Consider the following 24,731-nt stretch of genomic DNA (forward strand, 5'->3'; position numbering starts at 1 on the left):
CTTTCTTCTAAGTCATAAGTCATAGCATGAGAATTATCAAATGACAGCGTGGCACACGATCTACCCACAAACCCACAACTCGGTTGTCTTCAGAGACCACCAGCACTGACCTCAGCCCCTCCCTCCCGGTTCTTTCTCCGAAGGCGATAGCAAGTAATCCCCAATCTGTGTTTATCTCATTTCGACAAAAAATAAATCAGTGAGTGCCTCAGTCAAAATGACAAATGGTGTTTCTATCTATACCAACAAACCAGAGAATTGCAAAGGTTTAAATACCTGAAGAACAACTTTATCCTCCAAGCAGCGTATTCTTAAGGAGAGAAGGAGCGAGCAGGAAGACCCTGACACCGTCACAGGACAGGGCAGTGCTCGTCCCACTGCAAACCCAGTTCAGTTTATGAGGACTTCTGTTTGATTTGCGAAACCAATTCATCTGGCCCTATAATTCGTGCAGCCAATCACCTCTAAGGCCAATGAAGGTTTTTTATGGGCAAATATCTTCCCCTGTGAGTAATTTCACATAAGAGTACAGCAACAGGGAGCTAAAAATGGATTTCTGACATTATCTTGTAGATGACAAACAGACATTTTCACTTGGGTTGATGAACTGATAGAACACCTCATTCATGCAGATTTCTATTCTCTGCAGTCTGGCCAAAGAAGACCAGAACAGCCCGGCCAGACATGGAAGAAAGGGGGCCTGGTCTGTGGGAGTGTTTAATTATAGGCTCACTTACAACAAAGGCCATCAGATGGCTCATTTATGTCACTTTTCCGTGCTTCCTTCTTCTTATCACTCATCAAGAGGGGATTGCATTTGCGTGTGAGGGACGCAGAGAGTGGCCTTCACTCCCATGTTACGACTCTTGCATCATCAATCTATCTTCCCTCCACACAACACACAGGTCACACTGGGCTGCAGTGATTTTGCAGGAAACTGAATGTGAAAGCCAGTGAACGAGATTTAGTTTACAGAAGTGGTAGGTGTTACAGCTCAGCTTACCACAAAAGAATCTCTGTTTCATTACAATGGAATCAAGAGGCAGACATGGGAGTGGCACCACGCCCTATTTCCCCCAGTGATCCACCAGTAAAATTTTTGCTTTCCACTAATGTATTGCTCTGCTGATCTGAAAGTCTTAGTTCTAAAGGGAGGAAATGTTTCAGGGGCCCCTGGATGGGTTAGTTTGTTAAGTTTCTCTGGATTTCGGCTCAGGTTGTTATCTCAGGGTTATGGGATCAAGCCCTGAAGCAGGCTCTGCTCTTAGGGCAGTCTGCTTGAGATTCTCTCCCTCTCCCTCCTAGCCTCCCCACTCACTCTCAAGTACGGGTACTCTCTCTCTCTTTTTAAAATAAATAAAATCTCAAAAAACAAAAACAAAGGGAGGAATGTTTCTACCAGGAGACACAACCATGATTCCACTGGACTGGAAGTGAAGACTGCTACTCAGCTGCTTTCAGCTCGTGCTTCTCAGTTAACAAAAAAGGGAGTTCTTGTCACTGTGCTGGCTGGGGTGATCGATCTTGGTTACCAAAGGGAACCGGGCTCCTAATTCATGAAAAAGGTAAGGAATAATAGGTCTGGGATACAGGAGATCCCCAGGCATTCCTTAGTATGACCATGCCCTGTGATTATAGTTAACGGGAAACATCAACATCCCAATCCAGGCAGAACTACTAATGGCTCACATCTTCAGGAATGAAGATAGGGTTACCCCACTGCACCCTGCCCCATCCCTCCTAGAGACAGTGTGTGTGTGTGTAAACATATACGTATATGAGACTTTTGATGCAGTGCTTGGCACATAGTAAATGTTCAATAAATGTCAACTGTTGTTAGCTTTACGTCACTGAAACTCAATGCTAAAGCATGGAAAGGTCTGAAAACTTTCCTTAACAGTTCTTTCTAAAAAGTTCAGCATGAATCAAATTGAACTACAAATGCATGTAGAGAATTGGCAACTTAAAAGAAGGGCACAACCATCAGTCCATCTGGGGCGGAAGGCTTTTTTGTCGGTGCAAATAACAAACCGCTGCCTGATTGTTTGAACTTATTAAGAATCCTTCTAAGTTCCTATTCTGCTTTGCTCTATTAATTTAGAGCAACTACTCCCCAGCACCACAAATCATCTTTGAATATATTCAAGTTCAGCAATGTATTTTGCGTCCTCCGTGTGGTAGGCTGAAAAGGGACCCCCTCCCCCATCAAAATACATCCACATCTGAATACCTGCAATCTTTGAATGTTAAGGGTGTTTGATTACATTAAACATTTTGAGATGACAGGTTATCCTGTGTGCTATAGACTGAACTGTGGCTATCCTGCCCACCCCCCTTTGAAGCTGTGACCACTAATGTGTCTTATATTTAAAGACGGGGTCTCCATGGAAGTGATTAAGGTTAATGAGGTCATAAATGTGGGTCAGTGTCCTCATGAGACACCAGAGAGCTCTCTCTCCCAGATCCCTCACCTCCATGTACACACATGGAGAAAAGGCCAAGGAAGACATAGGGAGAAGGTAGACCTCTGCAAGCGAGGAGGAGAGCTCACCAGAAACTGAACCCTGATGGACTCTGATCTGGGACTTCCAGCCTCCAGGTGTGGGAAGTAAATTTCCGTTGTTTAAGCCACCCAGCGTGTGGTGTTTTGTTAGGGTAGCCTGAGCACAGGCTAATATACCCAGGCTGAGGTGGGCCTTAAATGTAGTCACATGTATCTTATTAGAGAGAGGTAGAGGGAGAAGGTAGACACACCCAGAAGGGTATGAGAAGATGGAGCAGAGGGAGACTTGAAGATCTCCACTTAGAGAATGGAGAGAGAGAACCACAAGCCAAGGAATGCTGGCAGCCATAGCAGCTAGAAAAGGCCGGGTACAGATTCTCTCCCAGAGACTCTGCATGGATCATGGCTCTGCTGAATTCTGGCCTGGCATATGGTACATGCTGGATAGCAGGGTTGTTCAAACATACCCTGAATATCCCTGTTAATCACGGTTTTGAAAATACAGAGATCTTGTCCTCCTTCTGTGTTCCCTTCAGATAGGATGCACGGCACAGTGTGTTGTTCAGGGTTCAAGGTCAGGGGCTCAGGGGCTGGCCAACCTGAGACAAGTGTCTCCTTTGCAATGAAGACTGTGCATGTGGCAGGCCTTTATTTTTTGGAAATGCTGGCCAGGCAAGGAGGGGAAGGGGTACTGAGAGTTGCAGGGTGAAGTGGCTCAGATCTACAAACTGGCTGCGTGTAGATCCTAGCACCAAATGCTCCCTCTGCACAAGGGAACCTGCATCCTGATCGCTGCCTCCAGGTGTCTTCTTTGGTGTCACTGGACCATCACCCGCCCTAGGCTGAGAGTTTGCTGGGGAGCAGCTGTACCCCACGAAACAGACTTTGGACTTCTGGTCCTCAGAAGGGTGAGAGGAAAATTTCTGTTGTCTTAAGACACCAAGTCTGTGGTAATCTGTTACAGCAGCCACACAGAACCAACAGAGTCAGCAGTGAATCATTCATTCAATAACTGAGCTTAACTGTGAGCTGAGACCCTTGTCATCACATCCCTGTCCATCAGGAACACTGAGTTTCTACTGTTTCATGAGCTGGGGATACAGTGACAAATAAGACAGATATAATTCCATTCTTAGATTCCAGTCTGTTGTTGGAGACAGACTGAAAACACCTGAAGGAATTAATTTGTAATATGATTTGGGGAAACACCATGAAGAAAATAAACAGGTGGCTGGATGACGTGAGTGTTCGGTGGAAGCTACTTAGATAGAGAGGAGGAGTGTTCTTTGCAGATGAAGCACTGGGGCTGAGACTGAAGCAGCCAGGCCAGGAGCTGGGAAAGAGCTGTTCGGGCAGGCGGACATCGAAACCAAAGGTGCCAAGGAGGAAAGGGCACAGCTAGTTCTAGAACTGGAAGGGCAGCCGATGTTGCTGATGTCTAACAGTAGTAATTCATGGAGTGCATCCTCTGGACTAGGCACTGTTGGATGCAATTTACACTATTCACCTTCTCAGTAACTCGTGAGGAAGCTACAATTATTTCCCCCGTTCTAAGAGAAAAAGAGGGAAACACAGTATGGTGAGCAAGTGTCAAGAGTGGAGACGGGAGCCATTAAAAAGCATAGGAACACTGTGTAAGCCATTAGAGGTGAGCACGGCATTGCTCAGAATGCAATGAGAAAGAAGAGTATTCACCAAAAGAGAATATAATCTAATTGGTGTTTTAAATGGACCACCCTGGCTGCTGGTGGGTGATTAATTGCAGGGACTAAGGGGAAGCTGGCGGACCGAGAGACTATTGCAATGGTCTAAATGAGAGAGGATGGTGGTCTGAGCTAAGATGATGTCAGTAGAAAGAGAAAAGAACGCATTTTAGAGGAGAATTGACAGAGAAAAATTAAGACCGAGTCTCAATGACTGAAGCTGAGTGTTTTGAGGTATGTGATTCTTTTCTAAACATTTCTCATGGTGCATTTATTACCCTATTTTCATGTATAATTTCCTTAAACAGAGAAGATCTACACTTAACATCTCTTACAGTACTAGGATAAACTCTTATGCTTTTAACCTATGAATTTTTAATCTTATGTATTGTATTATGTATTATGAACTTCTCCCATTTCTTCATTGGTCTCCATTCTTGCAACCTGAGAACTATTCTAAGAAGAGAACTGTATTTAGGAAAGCACAATTTTAAAAACACTACTTAAGTTTGATAATCTTGGCAAACGAACCACTGTCAACTTCCTCCAAAGTATTTTCATCTCTTACATTTATTTTAAAGAAACCAACCCCTCAGAGAAGTACAAAGTACTATGAGGAACATCTTGGAGCTAGGAAGCAGGAGGTGAGGCAGGTTTAGTAGGGTAGAGTGCTCAGGATAAGGTCTTGAGGCAAAAGCTGACATACTGCCTTGACCCTCCTAAGGTCTCCCAAGGCCTGACCCAATTCTCTCCCCATTTCCCAAATGCTTCATTAATTGCATTGCAACATAGTAATTCTTTTTGTCCTTCCATTCCTTCCTTATTTTTAGGCTTCTAAAAACAATCCATATCTCTACTGCATGGGCCAAGGATACAACTTTAATTCAACAGATCTTAGAATAACCTTAATGGAGATTTGATGAAGCTGGATCTGTTCTTTCTCAATTCATAGAAATAACCAATCATCAGGGAATATTATCATGGCTGTGGGAGGGGGAAGCCTTTGACAAAAAGAAAAATGAACTGCCCTTACAACCATACCTTATTTCCTTGTCTCACATGTACCTGGTAATGGCAGGAAAGACAGAAAAATGAGATAAATGGATGAGTAATTGATCATAAAGAATAACATGATGTCACAGATGTCATGGGGGAGATCATTTTATGGTTTTAATAATTAATCAATTCTTTTTCTAAATAAAAATGTTGGTACCTGGGGGTGCCTGGGTGGCTCAGTGGGTTAAAGCCTCTGCCTTCGGCTCAGGTCATGATCCCAAGGTCCTGGGATCAAGCCCCGCATCGGGCTCTCTCTCAGCGGGGAGTCTGCTTCTTCCTCTCTCTCTCTGCCTGCCTCTCTGCCTACTTGTCTGTCAAATAAATAAATAAAATCTTTAAAAAAATTTTTTAAGAATTTTGGTAACTGATGAATCGCTGCCACCTTCACTGAAATAACCCTCAAGACTCATTTCCCAGGGGCGCCTGGGTGGCTCAGTGGGTTAAGCCGCTGCCTTCGGCTCAGGTCATGATCCCAGGGTCCTGGGATCGAGTCCCGCATCGGGCTCTCTGCTCGGCAGGGAGCCTGCTTCCCTCTCTCTCTCTGCCTGCCTCTCTGCCTGCTTGTGATCTCTCTCTGTCAAATAAGTAAATAAAATCTTTAAAAAAAAAAAAAAAAAAAAAAAAAAAAAAAAAGACTCATTTCCCAATTCGAGAATATCACTAAGAAGTAGTGGCATTGGGCCTAGAATATTTGATTATTTCATAATAAAATCTCACAACGTTATTATCACTGTATTTCCACAGTATTGTCTAATCCTCAAAATCCATGGAGTGCTATCAAAAATGTGACAGACATTCAACAACACTGTCAGTTTCTTATTCCCCCTTTAAATTAAATTTTGTACTTGCTATAAAAATAAAATGACTGTCTTAAGACTTAAAAACATTCTGAACTTTGGGTTTATTACTATTATATAAACATATTTTTAAAAAATCAGATATCTAGAGGATTTGGCATCCATGAACCAACAGAACCATAACCATTTTTGATGTCTCTCCCTAAAATTTTGAAGGGGATGCGAACGGTGAAGTATCATCAAACTGTAGAGAGATTGGTCAATTGAGATGACCTTCTCTACAATCAAATCAGTTTGTGTGTATAAGGGCCTCTTTTCTCTGGATCTGTGATTCTGGGAAAGTTAACTTGGTAATATTGTCCTTATCTGATATTGTCCTATCTGATATTAGCTCTTCAGAGGTGCACTCTATGCGTACAACTTTTGGAATGCACTCCATGTCTACAGATGCCTTTGCCTCTGCCTGCTCTGTAAGTGATGACTTCAATATCCCTTCCCTTTCCCATCTCCGCTCAGGGCTACTGCTTTGCATTGGCACACCACTCATTCCTCTACATAAATGAAAACGATAAAGCAATACACTGAAGACATATCACTGTCTGCAGTCACACCATGGGTTTCTTTCTCACAAAACTAACAGATACGGCCTTCTATGCCACCAAGAACTAAAACAGAAGGCACATCCACCACTTACTCTAAAATGAGGTGGAAATTATTACAATTAGCCGTAAGAGCATGTCTGTACACTTGAAGTGCAAAGGGATTTGTACCATTTTGTGTACAGCTTTCAGCAGCTTTATTACTGACACACTTTGCAGAGGAGATGGCTGTTTCCTGGTGCTGAAGATCAGTGAAGAGTTTGCAAGAGTTTACATTGGGGGTCAGTCAACTAACAGATCTGGCAGCTGCCTGATTTTGTAAAGTTTTATTGGATGAGAGCCATGTCCACGGTAGCACTGAGCAGCTGTGACAAAGGCTGCTTGGCTTGTAAAGCCTGAAATATGTAGCATGTGAACCCTTACAGAACAGTTTGTGGACCTCTGTGCATGGAGACCCATCAATAATATATAGACAGACATGGAAATATAGTGTGTGATAATGACTCAGTTCCCAGTTTCACTGTGGAATAATATATGATAATAAATATGAATGTTAGCTATGATTTTCCTATGAATAGAATAAATTTCTCAGCAAGCTGTCCACCCCTGATGTGAACTCGACTCTCACACTCCCCCATGATACTGTAATAGCTACTGTGACATTGAACTGGTTTTTCTAATCTCCATGTTCCCTTAAGATGTTCTCTGAGCACTCCATCAATTCAGACAAAGGATGAATCAAAATAGTGGCTTGCTATTATGGATTTTTTTTTTTACTTTTCAGCTGGTCGCATCAACATGAGATGTAAAGCGTCCAAATCAAGCAATGGCTTTTTCACTTCTCATGGGAAAATTCTTAGATAATATTCAGCCTTGAAAACTGAAGTTTAACCTTGAAGGTTTCTTGTGGAGATAAGCCTTTCATTGAATAAATCATTGCCGGATCCTTACTGTGCCAGGCACTGTACTAGATATCGGGGATCTGACATGCTCTCTCTCTCTGTCATCTAGGCTTACTACTTAATTCTTACATAAGGTCAGTCCTTTTATCTAAAGATAGAATCATTAGCACATAGAGGAAATACCAAGGCAATTAATAACTGTGGAGACAGATGCCCACAGAGCAACAGGAAACAGCTACTCTCCTGCATGTTCATGCCTGGTTCCATGGAGCATCAAGAAGGACCTGGGTCTGAAAGCGCTAACCAAATTCACATTCAAGTTCAACTGAGAGACCTTGCTAAATTTGAGACTCCACAGAATGGTTTACAATGTATTTTTTTTTTTTTAATAAAACCACATCCCAAAAAAAGACTTAAATGAGATAGAGACTAAGCCTATGACTAAGTTAGTGCTTAGCAATATAATGAGCAAAGAGTTTTAGTTCTGTGAAAATAATGAGGAAAACAGACACAAAGAAGCACTTGCCCTTTGTGTTCACGCTTGTCCATTAAAACTGAAAATAAACCATTTAAACCTTCTAATCAGTGTCTGGTTGCAATTCAGTCCCATTTTTCAGTGGCAGAGATATGTATTTATTTGAGGGAATTGGAAGCTTTATGTATTTTCAAAGTAAAAATAACTTCATAGTTTTATGTTTATAAAAATAATATATGTATATCATTTCACCAATGCATAATTTATGCAATACTTCAAAGTGTGCAGAACATAAAATATCAGCACTCAAAATTCTACCATCATTAATAATGGCATTATTTATTGAGTGTTCAGTGTGTCAGACACTGCAGTTAAGTGATTTACATTCCTGTATTCATTTCTATAGAGGGAACTGGCTAGTTACACAGTATCTACTGTTATGACCCCCATTTGCTGATGGAGAACTTACAGATAACAGAAATTAAGTAACTTTGGCACAAGGCTGTATAACTGGTAGAATCAGGGATTCCTGTATCGAATTCAGGGGTGCTGTAAACCTAGGCAGAAACCCAGAATTTTGATTCTCACTGACATCTAACTGAAATCTAGCATTTCTTCATTATAAATGTAAGCGATGAGCTCTATTAGTATTAGCAGTGCCTTAGACTTTTAGCCAATAGAAATTACATATATTGGGGCGCCTGGGTGGCTCAATGGGTTAAGCTTCTGCCTTCGGCTCAGGTCATGATCTCAGGGTCCTGAGATAGAGCCCTGCATGGGGCTCTCTGCTCAGTGGGGAGCCTGCTTCCCCCCTCTCTCTCTGCCTGCCTCTCTGCCTACTTGTGATCTCTCTCTCTCTCTCTCTGTCGAATAAATAAATAAATACTTTAAAAAAAGAAATCACATATATTTTCATATCACATTAACAACTGCTGCAGAGAAAGATCTGCACTCATCACTGCTTTGAAACAATAGTAGTTATCAAGTGTGCTTCTAGATCTTGTGATTTGCATATTACTATATCATCTCATTTAAAAATATTTTGAAAACTTTATTTTAATATAATCAGCCTGCTTTGTAATGCTATGTGTTTTATTTTAGACATTTAAAAACATTGTGAAAGGGATCTCTCTAGGGTTTACCAGACTAAGAAAGGGACCCATAACACAGAAAAGATAGGGACCCTTTGGTAGAGGGGGAGCTGAAACTGACACCTGGGTGGTCTGACTCTGGAGCCTGGGCTCAGGCATATGACAACTCTCTTATTCTGTCTGCCCTTGGATGCATGTTCATATTTTGGTGAATATACTTTCAAGTCTCTAATTTAGAGAGAGTAGGTTAAGTGGTGATTAGGCAAACTCAGGAAAAAAATCAAGGAAACATTCTCAGGAACAAAAACCCTCTCCTACTTCCTCATATTCTCAAAGGAGGCGGGGTGGGCAAGGATTGGAATCTACCATTATCTAGGGCTCTTTAATGAACTGGGGATGGAGCGGGTAGTTCAAGGCTCCCAAGGCATTGCATCTCTGGGGGTGGGATAGGTCACAGACCAAGCTGACCTACAAATGTAAAGACATCAGAGATCTTCTCAAACAAAAAGAGCCCAGAGATATGACACCTGTAGGCTCCTTTTGAATGATAAAATCCAATAATTCAAAAGACTGAAAAGGACTAGAGGCAGTGCTCAATTTTTCAAAAAACAAAACAAAACAAATCCCAGTAACTATAAAGTTCTGAGAAAAAGAAAATGTAACCTAGGAAAATTATCCTTTTAATACAAATATATATAAGAAATGTTTTCAAGGAAGCAAAGACTTGGAAGATAACAGCCCCTGTGAACATTTCCTGACAGACCCACCACCAGCCCAATGGCACTTTTCCAGTGACTATGAAGTGTCTCTTTCTTCAAGGCACTTGACTACCATCTGCAGGGAAATATTCCCTAGAGATGGGCAAATTACATTGTGGACAGCCTGTACCAGCATATACTGCTTCCTGACATTACCAGTACTGATGAAATCCAGCCAAGTAAGAAATAAAGCAAAATAAAGAATTCAGGAAAGAAGGGTCTACATTTCAGGTAAATGGGGTTAAATCCCTAGGGATTATACTGATAAAAATTAACTATTAAAATCATGGGCAATATAAAAAGAGTACAAAGAAGTCAGGAAATGAGGGAGGGACAGTATTACCTTTCAGGGAAGGGGCCACCTAAAAACTCTCAACACTTTAAATACAGAGTAGAAAATAAATCTTCCATCCATGGGAGCCCCTGAAGATGTGCAGAGTAGTGGCCTTGCTTCAGCCCTCATGTTTGAGCCAACCTTTGTTCTTTATCTCAGCAAGCTGATGCTGTGATTTCTATGAACTTGTGTCATCAATATTCTAGTCCACGGGAGAAAGACACATACAGGTGTGGTGACAAAATTAGGTGTCTGAGTATGCTGGAGGGACTGGACTGTGCACCTGGTGACAAGCACATCCCATGCATTCTCTTGGGAAACAACGAGCTGGTTTTTCTTGGCCACACTCCACAGCAACCACAAACCTTTCCATTTGAAACTTCTGCAACTCCTCTAGCTCATTCCATTTTCCTCTACAGCTTGTGCTGATGATGTGAGTTCATAATCGTTGTTTGTGATATGGAGTTTATGAATAGATACACATAAAAGGAGTTTTGATTTCTGGCCATCAGTTTGGACTTGCTTCACGGTTTATCCCCAATTTCTCTAATCCTTCCAGTACTTCTAGTACATGGAAATTGCTAATGTGGCAGAGACTGGCTATGGGTTCACTAAGCCTATTTTCCATTCTTCCTCTACAAACAACTTGACTACATTTCCCAGCTTCCCTTGCAATCAGGTGTGGTCATGTGCTGGAGGTCTGGCCAAAAGAACAAGGAAGAGGTTATCTATACTACTCTGGACAGAGCCATTAAAGTCTCGAGGTTGGCTCAACAGATAGCCCTACAAAGGACTCCAAAAACCTAGCCCATGGGCTGGCAAATTTTTTCTTAAAGGGCTACATAGCAAATATTTTAGGCATGTGGGTCATGTGGTCTCTGTCATAACTACTCAACGCTATTGCTATAAAGCAATAGCAGCCATGGTTAATATAGAAAGGAATGGGCACAATTGCACTCCAATAAAGCCATATTCGCCAAGAAAAGGGGCTGGCTTGCAGATCACGGTTTGTTAATCCCTGCCTTTAAGGATGGCAGAGCCACAACATGGAAGGAGTCTGGGTTTCTGAATGGCTGCATGAGAACCCACAGAAGCTGGCAACACTTACCCTAACCAGTTTAGAAAGACGGTGATCTCAAAAGACACTACTGAGTTTCCAGGCAGGGGGAAACCAAGTTCAAATATTCATCACTCTCTCACCTCGATATTTTATGTGAAATGCCCCGGGGCCTCAAGGAGGCCAATTTTTCCAATTCTCTACTCACCAGTGACAGTTTAAAAAATATAAAAAGAGTCATAAAGGTTAAGTGTTAAAAATCTCCCATTTATAATCCTATTTTAGTACTCTAAACTTAAAAATCATAGCCTTTGAAGATGCCACTCTTACAAGAAGAAATACAACAAACTGCTTATGGGGGTATTTTTGTAAGGAAGACATGTACTATCACTTTTCTGCTCTGTGGCTGCCTCAGGCTGAGGATGCCTGACCTGGCTTTTCAAGTGCAGTTCCATTAATCAAATTGCTCATCACTGCAGAGGATCAACATGGTTGCTTGGCTCCAGATTCTGATCCACAGCAAATGAAAGATTCTGCTGTTAACACAATCTCTGTAAACCCTCTGGCATTGGCACTCAGATGTTCAGGATGCTTGAGATGGCTGGTCTATTCAAGTTTCAGTGGTTTGGAATCTCAGCCTTTGCATTAATCCACCTGGTGATTTTGGGTGTTCTTACCATCTTTATTTATAAATGAAAAGTTAAGGACCCAAACAGTGCCTGGCACATAGCAGGCATAGAATAAATAAATATTTGCTGGATGAAGTTCTTTTAAATTTAGTTTATAATCATATGTTATTAAATTATCCCCACATCCAGGGTTATTAAAGTTTTCTTGCCAAATCTCTTACAACAACAACAACAACAACAAAACCGGTAAGAGAAAATGGCACATGTGGGATGAAATTTTTAGTGGCTGACAGATGGGGTCAAGGGAGATCATGAGACTACACCTGTCCTCTGAGGATATAACCTGGATTGTTAGAATAAGTAGTTGACAAGGTAAGACACTTTTATGATTACTTGTCGAAAACAACTCCCAGCAATTATACAAAATGTATCAGATACACAGATGAGCCAAAACCATGCAGCATCTAGTCTAATGAAGTTCTTACAGTTCTTCATACATACATACATACATGAAGTTCATACAGATGAAATTCTAAAAAATTCTAAAAAATTCACATGAATCACATTACCCAGAAGAGATGAAATAGACTTGTTGGACACAGGACTTTGAAATTTCTCTCTCCCCCTTTTTTAGGAGTGAATATTTGGATGACAAAAACATTTTCCTGGATGTAAGTTTTATGGAGCCCTTAATTTCCTAAAATGTTAGTCTTCCAACAAGATCACCTGTGGTTTCAGGCTGCTCAGTGTGGGGAACCATATAAGACAGTGGCCTAGAGGAAAAGTTTAAAGGGAACTAGGAGAGAACTTACAATGTTCATTTCTTCTCTATCAATTTCATATTTATTTTGATACAGTTACAAAAATAACCTTATGAAATTACTCTCAACTTTATTATAGCTATTCTTTGACAGTATTAAGCCTTGAAAAACTAATAGCAAAATGTGTGAAGTAAACCATTTTCTATTTTAAATGTCAAGTAAACAGGAATATTCTGCATATTCAACATTGGCTGCTTTTTTCCTGAAGAATGTTCAGCGTATGATGGCATATTGTAAAAGAATTTATTGGCATTTTATTTTAACAGCTCCCAAATGTTTTGTATTTATGGCTATCACCTAAGAATTCTATTGTAAGCAATGAGGGAATTCAGCTGAAAATGATGAATATAATATTTTCTATATTTGTACACATGAGACCTAGTTTTGCCTTTTCAAACAAGGCATAAGAGGAAAAACTCACAAAAAATTGTTAAAAACTACACCTACTTACAAAAATCTTAAAATAAGTTAGTATCCTAAAAATGTAATGAGGCAGGGATTACTAGTTTTGAGGCGCACATTTAATCAGAGAAACTCATCACAATTTGGTCACGTTTCTATACATTCTATACCTGAAATGCACATATACAACATTTGTACATATGTATACATCTACACATTTCTATACATTCTACACATTATCTACTGCCTTCAAAAACTCCCTAAGGAAGGTCTCATCACCTTGAAGTTGGGAAAGAATAAATAACTGGCTCAAAGTACTTAAAGAGTAAAAAGAAGCCACACTTAAGGCTCCTTTGATGTGGCAGGCCATGCTCTGCTTATCACCCCAGGCTGCTGGATTCATACTTCACCCAAGAGACAGCCAGTAGCCCTCCTGCCCCATCCTTTTCCTCCACGCATGCCTGGGTATTCTCTTTGCTAAAGTCACATATGAGGAGGTGACCAGAACGACTTGAAAATCGGTTGTTAAAGTCAACAGAGTGCAGTGTCTGTCTGGGTGGAGAATGTGTCTTCATGACCAGATGCAGCTTCTAATGAGCACCAGCCAGTTGGCGAGGATGTGGAGAGAGGGGGGCCTCGTACACTCTTGGTGGGAATGCAAGTTAGTGCAGCCACTTTGGAGAACAATGTGGAGGTTTCTCAAAAAATTAAAAATAGAGTTTCCCTATGGCCCAGCAATTGCACTACTGGGTCTTTACCCCAAAGATATAGATGTAGGGTAAAGAAGAGCCATGTATACCCCAACGTTCATAGCAGCAATGGCCACAATCACCAAAGTGTGCAAAGAGCCAAGATGCCCTTCAACAGATGGATGGATAAAGAAGATATGGTCCATATGCACAATGGAATATTACTCAGCCATCAGAAAAAATAAATACCCAACATTTGCATCAACATGGATGCAACATGGATGCATGGAGGAGATTATGCTGACGGAAATAAGTCAAGCAGAGAAGTCAATTATCATATGGTTTCACTTACTTGTGGAGCCTAAGGAATAACATGGAGGACATGTGGAGATGGAGAGAAGTGAGTTGGGGGAAATCGGAGGGGGAGACAAACCATAAGAGACTGCGTACTCTGAGAAACAAACAGGGTTTTGGATGGGAGGGAGGTGGGGGGTCGGGTGAGCCTGGTGGTGGGTATTAAGGAGGGCACGTATTGCATGGAGCACTGGTTGTTATATGCAAACAATGAATCATGGAACAGTACATCAAAAACTAATGATGTATTGTATGGTGACTAACAGAATACAATAAAAAAATGATAAATAAGAACATATGCATAAACATCCATAAAAAAAGAATAATAATCACAGCCACATGTCCCAGCAGGCCCAGCGTGGTGCCAATATTCCCTCGTCTTGGTGTAATTATTAATACTCCTCTTGTGCTATAGGTGGAACAATGGGTCCCCAGCTCCTGTGGATGCATTACTCTTTGTGTAAAATAGACTCTGCAGATGTGAGTAAACCAAGAGCCTGGGGAGATGATCCTGGGTGATCTGGGTCAGCCCCATATGCTCACAGAGGGTCAGATTTGAAGATGCTTTACTGCTGGCTTTCCAGATAGAGGGAGGGGCCACAAGCCAAGGACTACAGACCACCTCTAGAAGCTGGAAAGGGCAAGGAAACAGATTCTCCCCTTGAGCCTCCAGAAGCCACAGAGCTCTGTGAGCAATTTTAACCCAGTGAGACTTCTGACCTCCGGTGCTATATGATAATAAATTTGTATTGATGTAAGTCACTAACTATGTGGTAATTTGTTTGAGCGGCCATAGGAATCAAATCCTTTCCATTTCAAAAGTGTCCTGTTTGTACAATAAATATAAGGGGAAAGAGTTCATAACTGATCAAGCTCTAACCTTGAAAAGTCAACACACCCTCAAGTTGTAAAGCTCTCATGGAAATCCCTTCCTGGGTTTGGTTTTGGGGGATGTCTGAGGCCTAATAAAACTAATTTCCTACACTTTCCACAGATTGCTATGGGTTTAGTGTTCTGGAGTCAATACTGTCATCAGGTAATAACAAAAGAAATAGATACCCCCTTCTCAAAAGTCTTGTAAAACAGAATTTGCCAGAGCGCTGCACCATGCAGGTGTCTAATGCAGAATCTAGTCATTTGCCTCCCTGGGACATGGGGCTTCATGTCTGGTCAGCACAAAAGGAAGAGAAGGTGCAGACAGTGGACTGATGGGTGGGGAAGGAAATAGTTTTTTTTTCCCCCAAGGGTGGAAAGTGAGAAAAAGCAAATAATCAATGTTGGGTAGGAGAGGTTCACTTTATCATTTAGTTCTGCCTCAGTAAGCAACATCTGGGAGGGCTATTTGCAGATATTTATAACCCTACCAGAAGGTTATCTGGAGGCGAGACATCATGATTAAGTGAAGGAGTAAACTGTATGTGCAGACTGTAGGAAAATCAAATGAGATCTCAGCAGTCACCTGTCAGTTCTCAGGGCTGAAGTGGGAGGCTCCTGCACATTGCCCCTCTCACGCTCCTGTCCAGCTTCCTCCAGCAAAAAGAGCTCCTGAGACAGTCAATTCCACTTTTAGACGACTAACTGCTAACAAGATGTCTTTATATTTAGCTGGAATCTTAGAATCTTCGCCCTTTGGTCCTAAGTCCACGTGCCTGCCGCCGCATAATAGGATCATCTTGGGAGCCTTGACAAATCTAAAGCCCAGGCCATCGTACTGCGGACAGCATAAATCAGAATCAATGGGAGTAGGACCCAAGCAGCACCATTTTTTAAACTCTTCAGGGGATTCCAATGTGCAGTCAAGGTTTAGGGTCACTGGCTTAAACTCATTTCCCCACTACACTCTGCATATAGTGACTTGAACTATATTTATATATATATAGGATATATATAACTTTATTATTATTCAAGTCACCCTCCCCTGAACTGGATTTTCTTTCCCTTAGGTGTGTCTTTCCTCCATCCCCTAAGAGCAGGCACTCGGAGGCAAGGGGCAACCATCACTGAGCAACCCTGGAGAGAGCCATTGTTGGGGACACCAGGGAAGACTTGGTGGCCCCAGTGTCCCTGGTGGGACTGGCCTGGCTCCTTTTACATCTTAAAAAGTATACCCAGATTGATACATTGGACTTCATCAAAATTAAAACCCTTTACGACCCCAGGGAAACTAACAAAAAAATGAAAAGCAACCACCGAGTGGGAGAAAATATTTATCATCATGTATCTGATAGGTGTACACTACCCAGCATATATAAAGAAATATCGCAATCAGTGATTTAAAAATTAACCAAATTAAAATGGGCAAAACATTTAAACAGACATTTCTTCAAAGAAGACATGAAGATATAACCACCTTTTCCCCAACCTTAAACACACAGACATACACTCCATCCCCTGACATCACCATTTTTGTGAATTTTGCAAAATTTACCAAGAATTTTCCACTGACTATAAACTGCTCATAATGATGAAGTTACCTCCAATAAGCATTCTTTAAAAATCAGTTTTCTGAGATGGCCCATCTGGCTGTCGTGGAAACCTCTTAAGCCACTCAGACACACCCTTCTCCCCAGCTCTAGAGCGCCTCCCATCTCTGGGCTTCCCAAGGGCAATTTCAGAGGCTGGCAAGCTGGAATCCCAGGAAAAAGAAAATCCTGAATTTGCCAAAGACTATTTGACTACAAATTCAAGCAGTGCTTGGAAGATTCTTTTAGAAAATAGGCAAGGGGAGGGGGCGCCTGGGTGGCTCAGTGGGTTAAAGCCTCTGCCTTCAGCTCGGGTCATGATCCCAGGGTCCTGGGATCTAGCCCCGCATTGGGCTCTCTGCTCAGCAGGGAGCTTGCTTCCGCGCCACCAACCCCCACCTCGCCCCCCCCCCCCATTTCTCTGCATGCCTCTCTGCCTACTTGTGATCTCTGTCTGTCAAATAAATAAAATCTTAAAAAAAAAAAAGAAAAGAAAATAGGCAAGGGGAAGGGTTTATTATTATTAAGATTAAAGTTGAGTATTTAACTTATTTTTTTGCAGATAATAAATACTATTGTTCATAAAAGAATTAAAGAACACTACAAGGCAGTGTTTATTCAAGAACTAAGAGGTAAGGAGTCAACTGTAAGCACACTGAGAGTAAAGGGAAAGGAGTAGAACATTGTCTATATTGTAATATTAGTTACCATAATATTAACGTATATACTATAAAACTGTACCAATGTATAACAGTACCTATCTATATTTTCTGACTTTTTCTCACAACGAATATGTATTTTTAATAAAAGACAATAGACCACTCTGGAAAGCAGTCTGGCAGTTTCTTACAAAACTAAACATGTTACGACCGTATGCCTGGCAAGTGGACTCCCGGGTGTTTATTTCAAAGCACTGAAAACTGTTCATAGAAGAACCTGTACATAAATGTCCAGAGCAGCTTTATTTGTAATAGCCCCAAAAAGAGAAAAGCCAGATGTTCTTCACTGAGGGAATGGTTAAATAAACTGTGGTATATCCATATTATGGAATAGCACTCAGCAATAAAAAGGAATGGGCTCCTGACATAGGAAACAATCTGTATGGATCTCTAATTATGCTGAGTGAAAAAGGTCAAAGCCAGAAGGTTATACACTGTACATACCATTCTTGAAGTGACAAATTTAGAGAAACGGGGAACAGAAACAAGATTCTGCAGCATTATGGAGGTGGGGGGGAGGCAAGTAGGTCTGGCGGTGAAAGACAATGTGAGCCCTTGTTGGAGGGAAATGTTCTGTGTGCCCATGGCCTCGGTGTTCATATCCCGATGTTGTGTTATAATTTTGCAAGATGTTACCAGTGGGGGAAACTAGGTAAAGGGCAAATGGGGATTTCCTTGTATTATTTCTGAAAACTGCATGTGTATCTGTTATTATCTTAAAAGCTTATTTTTAAAAAAGACAATAGGAATCAATTTTAATGAGATAAAATACTTGTTGCACTGAATCCATCGTTGCATTAAAGAAATGTGTTTGTTAGATAGCAACAAATGTATGTATGTAGTAAAACACTGCTTTAAGAAGTAAAAACAACCATGATATCTCCGAATTGATGACCACAAACATTCAATTTTCAGCTAACACAGCCTCCCTTCTGATGGCATGATATAGGGTTACTACACGGCTTCCTCTTCAGCAAACTCCCTTATCCTAAGTACGTAGTAACCCACAAAGGCTGGGGGAGGGGAAGGTGGGGAGAGCCCCTGGTCTAACCAGAAGTCTGTGCAAGTGCCAGGAGAGACACTCCAATAGGAATGGGTGCTCTTCAGGTGTCCGTCTCAGTTGTCAGAGAACATCAGTTTCACAGAGCAGCCTAGTGATAGCACAAACTCTCCCAGACAGTTCCGTGGCTGAGAAGTGTGGCCTGTGGATTTGAAGGGTGAGCCAGTCCCCCTGGGGAAAGGAGACTCTCAGGAATGCCAAGGGCCGGACTAGATCTTGGCAGCCTGAGAAGAACCTGCAGTCCTCAGTCACAACAACAGTTTTCAATCATCTTTCCTTAAAGAGAATTCAGGGGGATCTGTCTAATTCAGGAACTTCTCAAAACAACCACAGGAATCACTGCAGGGAATCCAAGTCACGCTTGGGAACACACTAGCTATAGATGTCTGACCACAGAGTAAGAGAAGGAAAATGGCGGCCAACGTGCCACACGGTAAGACCAGGGCTCTGGAAAATAGTTGGGTGTGTTGCTGGGGGCTTCTTGGGGAAGCTGGTCCTCCTAGCCTTGCAGTAGGGAGCAATGGGGTAATGTGCTGTGAGTCTACTTCCTGCCCTCGTGAGGACCAGGGTGTGCTCAGAAGACAGAGATGGGACCATCTAGACAAAACCAATGACAAACAATGTATAAAGGCTGTGCAGTCCCACACAGTTTCTTACAGCTGTCATTTCTGCCACCACACTGGGCACAGGGCTCCTTGTAAAACAGGAACTCGGCACTTGAACCCTGTGCTCTGCCATGGCCACTTTCTCCACCTCTTGTCTTCCAGATCTGCTTCTGGTCCTCTCTGCTAACCTTGTTTGTGACCACTTTTCCACCCCTGTCTGCCCTACTGAGTCTGGTCGTTGGCTATGACTTTAGTTTACCCAGTCATATTTCCAATTACTCACTTCTGCTGCTTTGCCTCGGGTTATTTCAAGTACAGGGAACCTCCAAACCTGGGTTGACCTGGTTGAAGATGTCCCGCCCACCAAGAGGCCCCTTCAGCTGGCCACACCGATGGGCTGGTGATGTTATCTGTAACATCACTGGTGAAGTCTTAGGCTGGAAGTGGTTGGAGTAATCTTTTTTTCTTCTGCCTCTTCTTTACCCTGTCCTAGTTTGGTCTTACCTGGTTTGGATACTTCATATTCATCCTTTTTCACCCTGGTCACAGTCCCCACTGACCCTTATCTAATAGGACTAGCTAAAGAATGGGAACTGGGTCTCTTCTCCTATACCAATCCTAATCGAATGTTAATGTCTGAAGTGAATGCCGTGTTTATAAGACAGCATCTGACTTCAGGGAGCCCAAACGGATGAGGTCTGCCTGCCGTGGGTGTGGGTGAGCGTGGGTCGTCTTGCATTTGAAGAGACTGCTATCTTTAGAACGAACACTTCCTTCTTTCCTTGGGCTGATATCTGAGCTGTAAATCCTTCACAAGATCTCTGCATTCATTGACTCCAAGCCCTAATCTTTCAGTGAAGAAACAGTATTTCTAGTGTGTTAGCATTTTCCATTCATGCTTGCTATGAAAATAGCAAAACAGAAATTGCAGGCACTAGATCACTGCTCCAAAGAGAATGTGCCCTGCCAGTGCCTTTGCTAGAATCCATTTTGTGGTTCTAGTTTGGGAATTGTGCCCATCTTCCTAGCTTTAGGCTGGAAAAAGAGTAGCTTCTGGGCTGAATGGTATCAGAAAAAAACTGTCTCCCATGATCCAAAAGCCCTTCCCTTATCTTTTTCCCTTTTAAGTGCCTGTAGTTACGGGTCTCTTGCCTCTGTGTTCCAGTGGAAATGTGAATATCCAGATCCAGGGTGGGGAGGCAGGTGGGGGGCACTGGCGAGAGTTGCCCTCCTACTTCCTTCCAGAAAATTGGGGCTTCCCACCACAGGGCATTTCCACCTGTATGTGTATTTCCCACCAACTCCTGTCTTCACAGGGGAGCAGTGGCTCAACTTACCTTGTAGTGGAAGAGAAACAGTCCGCAGAACAGGCTGTACAAATCTGCTGTGAGCAGGGAGAGGTTGACTGAAGTGGCACTGGTCTTCTTTATGACGACTGGCATGAAGCTGTAGAGGCCAAACATGCAGGCGCTAAAGCCCACATAGAGCAGTCCTGTGGGGAAAGGGAAGAGGGGTGATGGACAGCATCCTCTGGGGGCCTCTGAGGACCCCGGCACCGGGGAGAAGGGGGCTGGCTTGTGCCGTTTACCACGACACAGAGAGTTTTACTCCACTCTGCTAGTGGATTTTATTATTGGGTAATAGGCCGCTAAAACATAAAATAAAAAGTAAAAATCTTCATGTGGGAAATGAACTTTCTGCTTCCCACCACATAAGCAGATCTTTTGCTTCTTCTGGGAAGGAGTGCCTCCTAGTGGCTGGAGGCAGAATATGGGGTCGAGCCTTCTTAATTCTGTTTCCAATGGTGCTGTACTCTACTTTTCCTATCTATGTCTTTTAAAGCATTTTTTAAAGTCTCTTTTTTGTTTGCAAAATGGGAACTACTGGGTTCCATGTATTGTTCACAGTTATGAATATATATATATATATATATGTATATATATATATATATATATAGTCTTCAAGACTGAAGGGCTCACATGTCACAGTGATATGGACTAGGTCAGAACTGGAATCCTAATTGGGTGGCCTTGGGCAGACCACTTCATTCTCTGAGCACAAGACGACCTGTGAATTTCTTCCAGATTTGTGCATCCCTCTCAGTCCTACACCCGCTCAGTCCTACACCCCAATAAACAGAGTCCTACTTCCCTAGCACACTGCGGGTTCTCACATGTAGTAGGCTCTGCTGTTCTAGACATCGTTAACTAAATGCTTCATAGACTATCAGAGAGTTAAGTGTCATAAAACAAAGTTTTTTAAAAAAGTCCTTAAAGTGCTATAGGGTCAGACTCTCATCCTCTAAAATTCTTTCTCAATTTAACTAGACATACAATTGTTCATACTAATTCCATAAGTATACAATTTTGTTGGGCCCCAAGCAGGAGTTCATGGCTAAATGCAGAATTTGGTTCACCTTTTACTAGGTGGTGATACAATACAAATGTACAAAAGTAAGGCTTATTGTCTACCTTGACAGAATAAAGCATAGAATAAGCATAAGTAAAATAATTCAGTGGATCTTTGGGCATTTTAATGCAATTAAAGCTTCCAACCTTTCCAAAGGAATCTTTGATTAAATGTTTCTGATGTGGGCTGTGAGATGATCGCTTTATCTGAATCTTATGAATTGGGGAGGATTTTATAGATACTGGACACCTACTTAGTCCCTTTGACTATGAAGATTAGTGGTTCCTCCGAAGAGAAATTTGGTTTCCCATATGAGAAGTATGTAAGAGCATAAATCATCATCCTATACATTTTGGATTCTCAGTGTAAGGAAAGCCATAGCAAATCTATATGAAAAGATTATTCTGAACATTAAGTAAGCAAACTCAGTACAATAGCCCCCTCTAGTGTGGTGGAAATGCCCTAAGAGGAAACTAGAAGAACCACTTTCCTAGTTCAGTCAAGTGCAAGTCCTCTTCTGGATATTCTGTCATAGTAATATCAGATATCTTCTGACTCTCCATCACAAGTTTTAATTCCCTAAAAACAGTCACTTCTCCTGAAACTGGGTTTCATGCTACTTATAATTCATTTTCCTTTTAACCAAGTTACTAAAAGCATAATACTAAATAATTTAAAAACAACACAGGAAAAGACATAAATTTAGTGCAGTGTTCCTTCAAAAAAAAAAAAATCTGGGATTAAAAGACTAAGAAAAAGCTATATCCTGAAACTAATCTACTAAAAGTCCACAAAAATCAAACTTGGTCAGAATATAGTCCAGGTACCAGTGCCTTTTTTCTTTTTAAATTGCATCAGTGATTTAGATTAAATATGATTGAGCTAGAAAGTTCCAGAATCCTACCCTTCCATCACCTTACCTGGTACACCTTACCTGGCACTGATCCCACCTCACATGTGGGATCTGATGTTTTATATTCACTCATTATTCAAATGTATTCACTGAGTATTTATTGTACCCTCGCCTAGCAAAGCTATGGAAAACAGAATGGGTAAGAAGCTTAGAGTTGCTTTAGTGCTAAGAGGGGGGGTGGTCAAAGGGTTCATTTTAGGGAATGGCAGGGGGCTTGCTTCAGGAAGGGCGACTGGCTAAGTCTTCTTTGTGCAAGTGGAATTTACCTCGAATGCTGAAGGACTAAAAGGAAATGGCCAGGGAGGACCCAGGGCAAGAACATTTTAGGCAGAGAGCTCTGCAAATGAAAAACCCTGATGACAGGGCCCCATGTGTTCTTGGAGCTGCCATGGGCCAGGACATCTGGGGAGAATGAACAGAATGGGGCAGTAGGAAGGGACGAAGGTGGAAAATTAGGCAGAGGATGGATTATGCAGGGCCGTGTAGGTCTACGAAGGAAATTGACATCTTGTTCTAGTTGTAATAGGAAGCCATTAAGGAGCTGGTAACAAGGCTAACACCGGATCCACATCTTCAAACGAGAGCTCTGCCTGCTGCCAAGAAAGGACTGGCAGGAGAGAGCATGGCAGACCAGCGAGAGGTACAGTGTCCTAGCCCAGGCAAGGGATCCTTGCGGCTCTGTTCAGGACGGCAGTGGAGGTGAAGAAGAGTGGCTGGGTCTGTGGACACTCAGCAAACCCTGGCGATAGTCTGGGGCCATCAGGGATACCCAGGGGATCTCATGAGTTAGTTTAGAAACTGTGTGAATTATGGTGCCATTTACCAAGATGCAGAGAACTGAGAGCAGACAGGTTTTCAGGGGAAATAAAAAGCTTCCTTTTAGTTTTAGACGCTTATGCATCAACCAAGAGGATCTGTCCAGCAAGGAGTTGGGTATGTAATTAGCAGGCTCAGAGAAGTGGCCATATGGCTGGTGAGCCATGGAAGAGCGAACGAGACCCGCGGCAAAGTTTCCTTCTACTCGTCGGGCAATGTCAGGGTGCTTCAAGCTCAAACTCTCTAAACCTATTTTTTAAAAACTGCAGAAATTAAATTTAGGGAGACAGGGATGGAATATCTACGCCATCCCAGCTCACCACTTTGCTAGGTCAACCGATGCTTTTGCGTGAGAACATCCTGTTTTGAGAGCAGAGCGTGCTCAGCCACTGGGACTCAGGATCAGACGGAGGCAGGTGTGCAGGGTTACTGCAGTTTGCTGACATGCTGCCCAGAGGTGGACATGAGCTGGCTCGTGGATGTGCGCAATACACCTGAAGACCCAGCGCACTGTCTGTGCAGGCCTTTCCAACTGTCAATCAATGTGATCAAACAAAGGAACTGAGTGATTTTTTTGACTGACAGCTCTCTAATGGCTGCAACAACTGCTTTTGCAGACAAGGTGTGTGTATAGCCATTTCTTACTTGCCGTGCTTTCTCTCTCACAAAAGACAGCGTTCGGGAGCTGTTTTCCTCCTGCGCTAAAGAGATTTAAGTCAAAGGAATGAGAAAGAATACTATCGGTTCATATCGCTTGTGTGCTTGCTACATGCCCTGTACTTTAGATACGTTAACAAATATCTACAACCATAGAAAAGACCATTACTATTGTTACCCTATTTATATAGGAAAGGAAACAGGCTGAAAGAAAGTATCAGTTAAGAAACAGTCCAGGGACGCCTGGGTGGCTCAGTTGGTTAAGCAGCTGCCTTCGGCTCAGGTCATGATCCCAGCGTCCTGGGATGGAGTCCCACATCGGGCTCCTTGCTCGGCAGGGAGCCTGCTTCTCCCTCTGCCTCTGCCTGCCATTCTGTCTGCCTGTGCTTGCTCTCGCCCTCTCTCTCTCTGATAAATAAATAAAAAAAATCTTAAAAAAAAAGAAACAGTCCATACCTCAGGTTCAATAGAGGACATTTAATATGGGGCACAAGTCACAAAGGTGCTTGAGTGGGTGATGGGGGAAAAGGGGTGATGAGGCATCCCAGAGATTAGCAGTAGCAGGAAGTTATTCACACTCCTGGAGCTAGAGAGATCCAGGGAGGAGGCGATGTGCTCGGGGGTCAGAAGGTAGGAAAGCCCAGCAAAGGGACAGTCAACCACTCAGAGGGCACTCCGCCTTTTCTAGGGACCTGACCCCGAACAGAGGGAAACAAGGAGACGCGGCCTGATTTCTTTCTTCCTCCCACCCTCTGATCTCCTGCTGCCTCCCGTTGGCCAAATCTAGTTGGAAGCCACTTAACAGCACAGCCTGGGAAGTGTAGTTTGCATGAGTCAGCCTCTGCAGAGCACAGCAGAGGAAGGGTCAGAAACAGATCTGTGGATAAACAGGAAAACCAGCATACAGAGGCTGAGTAACT

General features: G+C 42.4%; 1 protein-coding gene across 2 annotated transcripts in view; it reads right to left on the minus strand.

Annotated features, from left to right (window-relative positions):
• Positions 1 to 24,731, minus strand: part of SLC35F1 (solute carrier family 35 member F1) — a 394,657-nt gene that overhangs the window by 10,966 nt on the left and 358,960 nt on the right. For both annotated transcript variants that reach the window (XR_009354673.1, XM_059177729.1), the window contains exon 7: positions 20,354 to 20,508. Coding sequence is in view for 1 of the 2 variants with exons in the window: in XM_059177729.1 (XP_059033712.1) it covers positions 20,354 to 20,508 (155 nt within the window). In the remaining variant the exon portion in view is untranslated. The remainder of the gene's footprint in view (positions 1 to 20,353; positions 20,509 to 24,731) is intronic.

This window comes from Mustela lutreola, chromosome 6 (assembly GCF_030435805.1).
Source record: "Mustela lutreola isolate mMusLut2 chromosome 6, mMusLut2.pri, whole genome shotgun sequence".
Classification (NCBI taxonomy): domain Eukaryota; kingdom Metazoa; phylum Chordata; class Mammalia; order Carnivora; family Mustelidae; genus Mustela; species Mustela lutreola.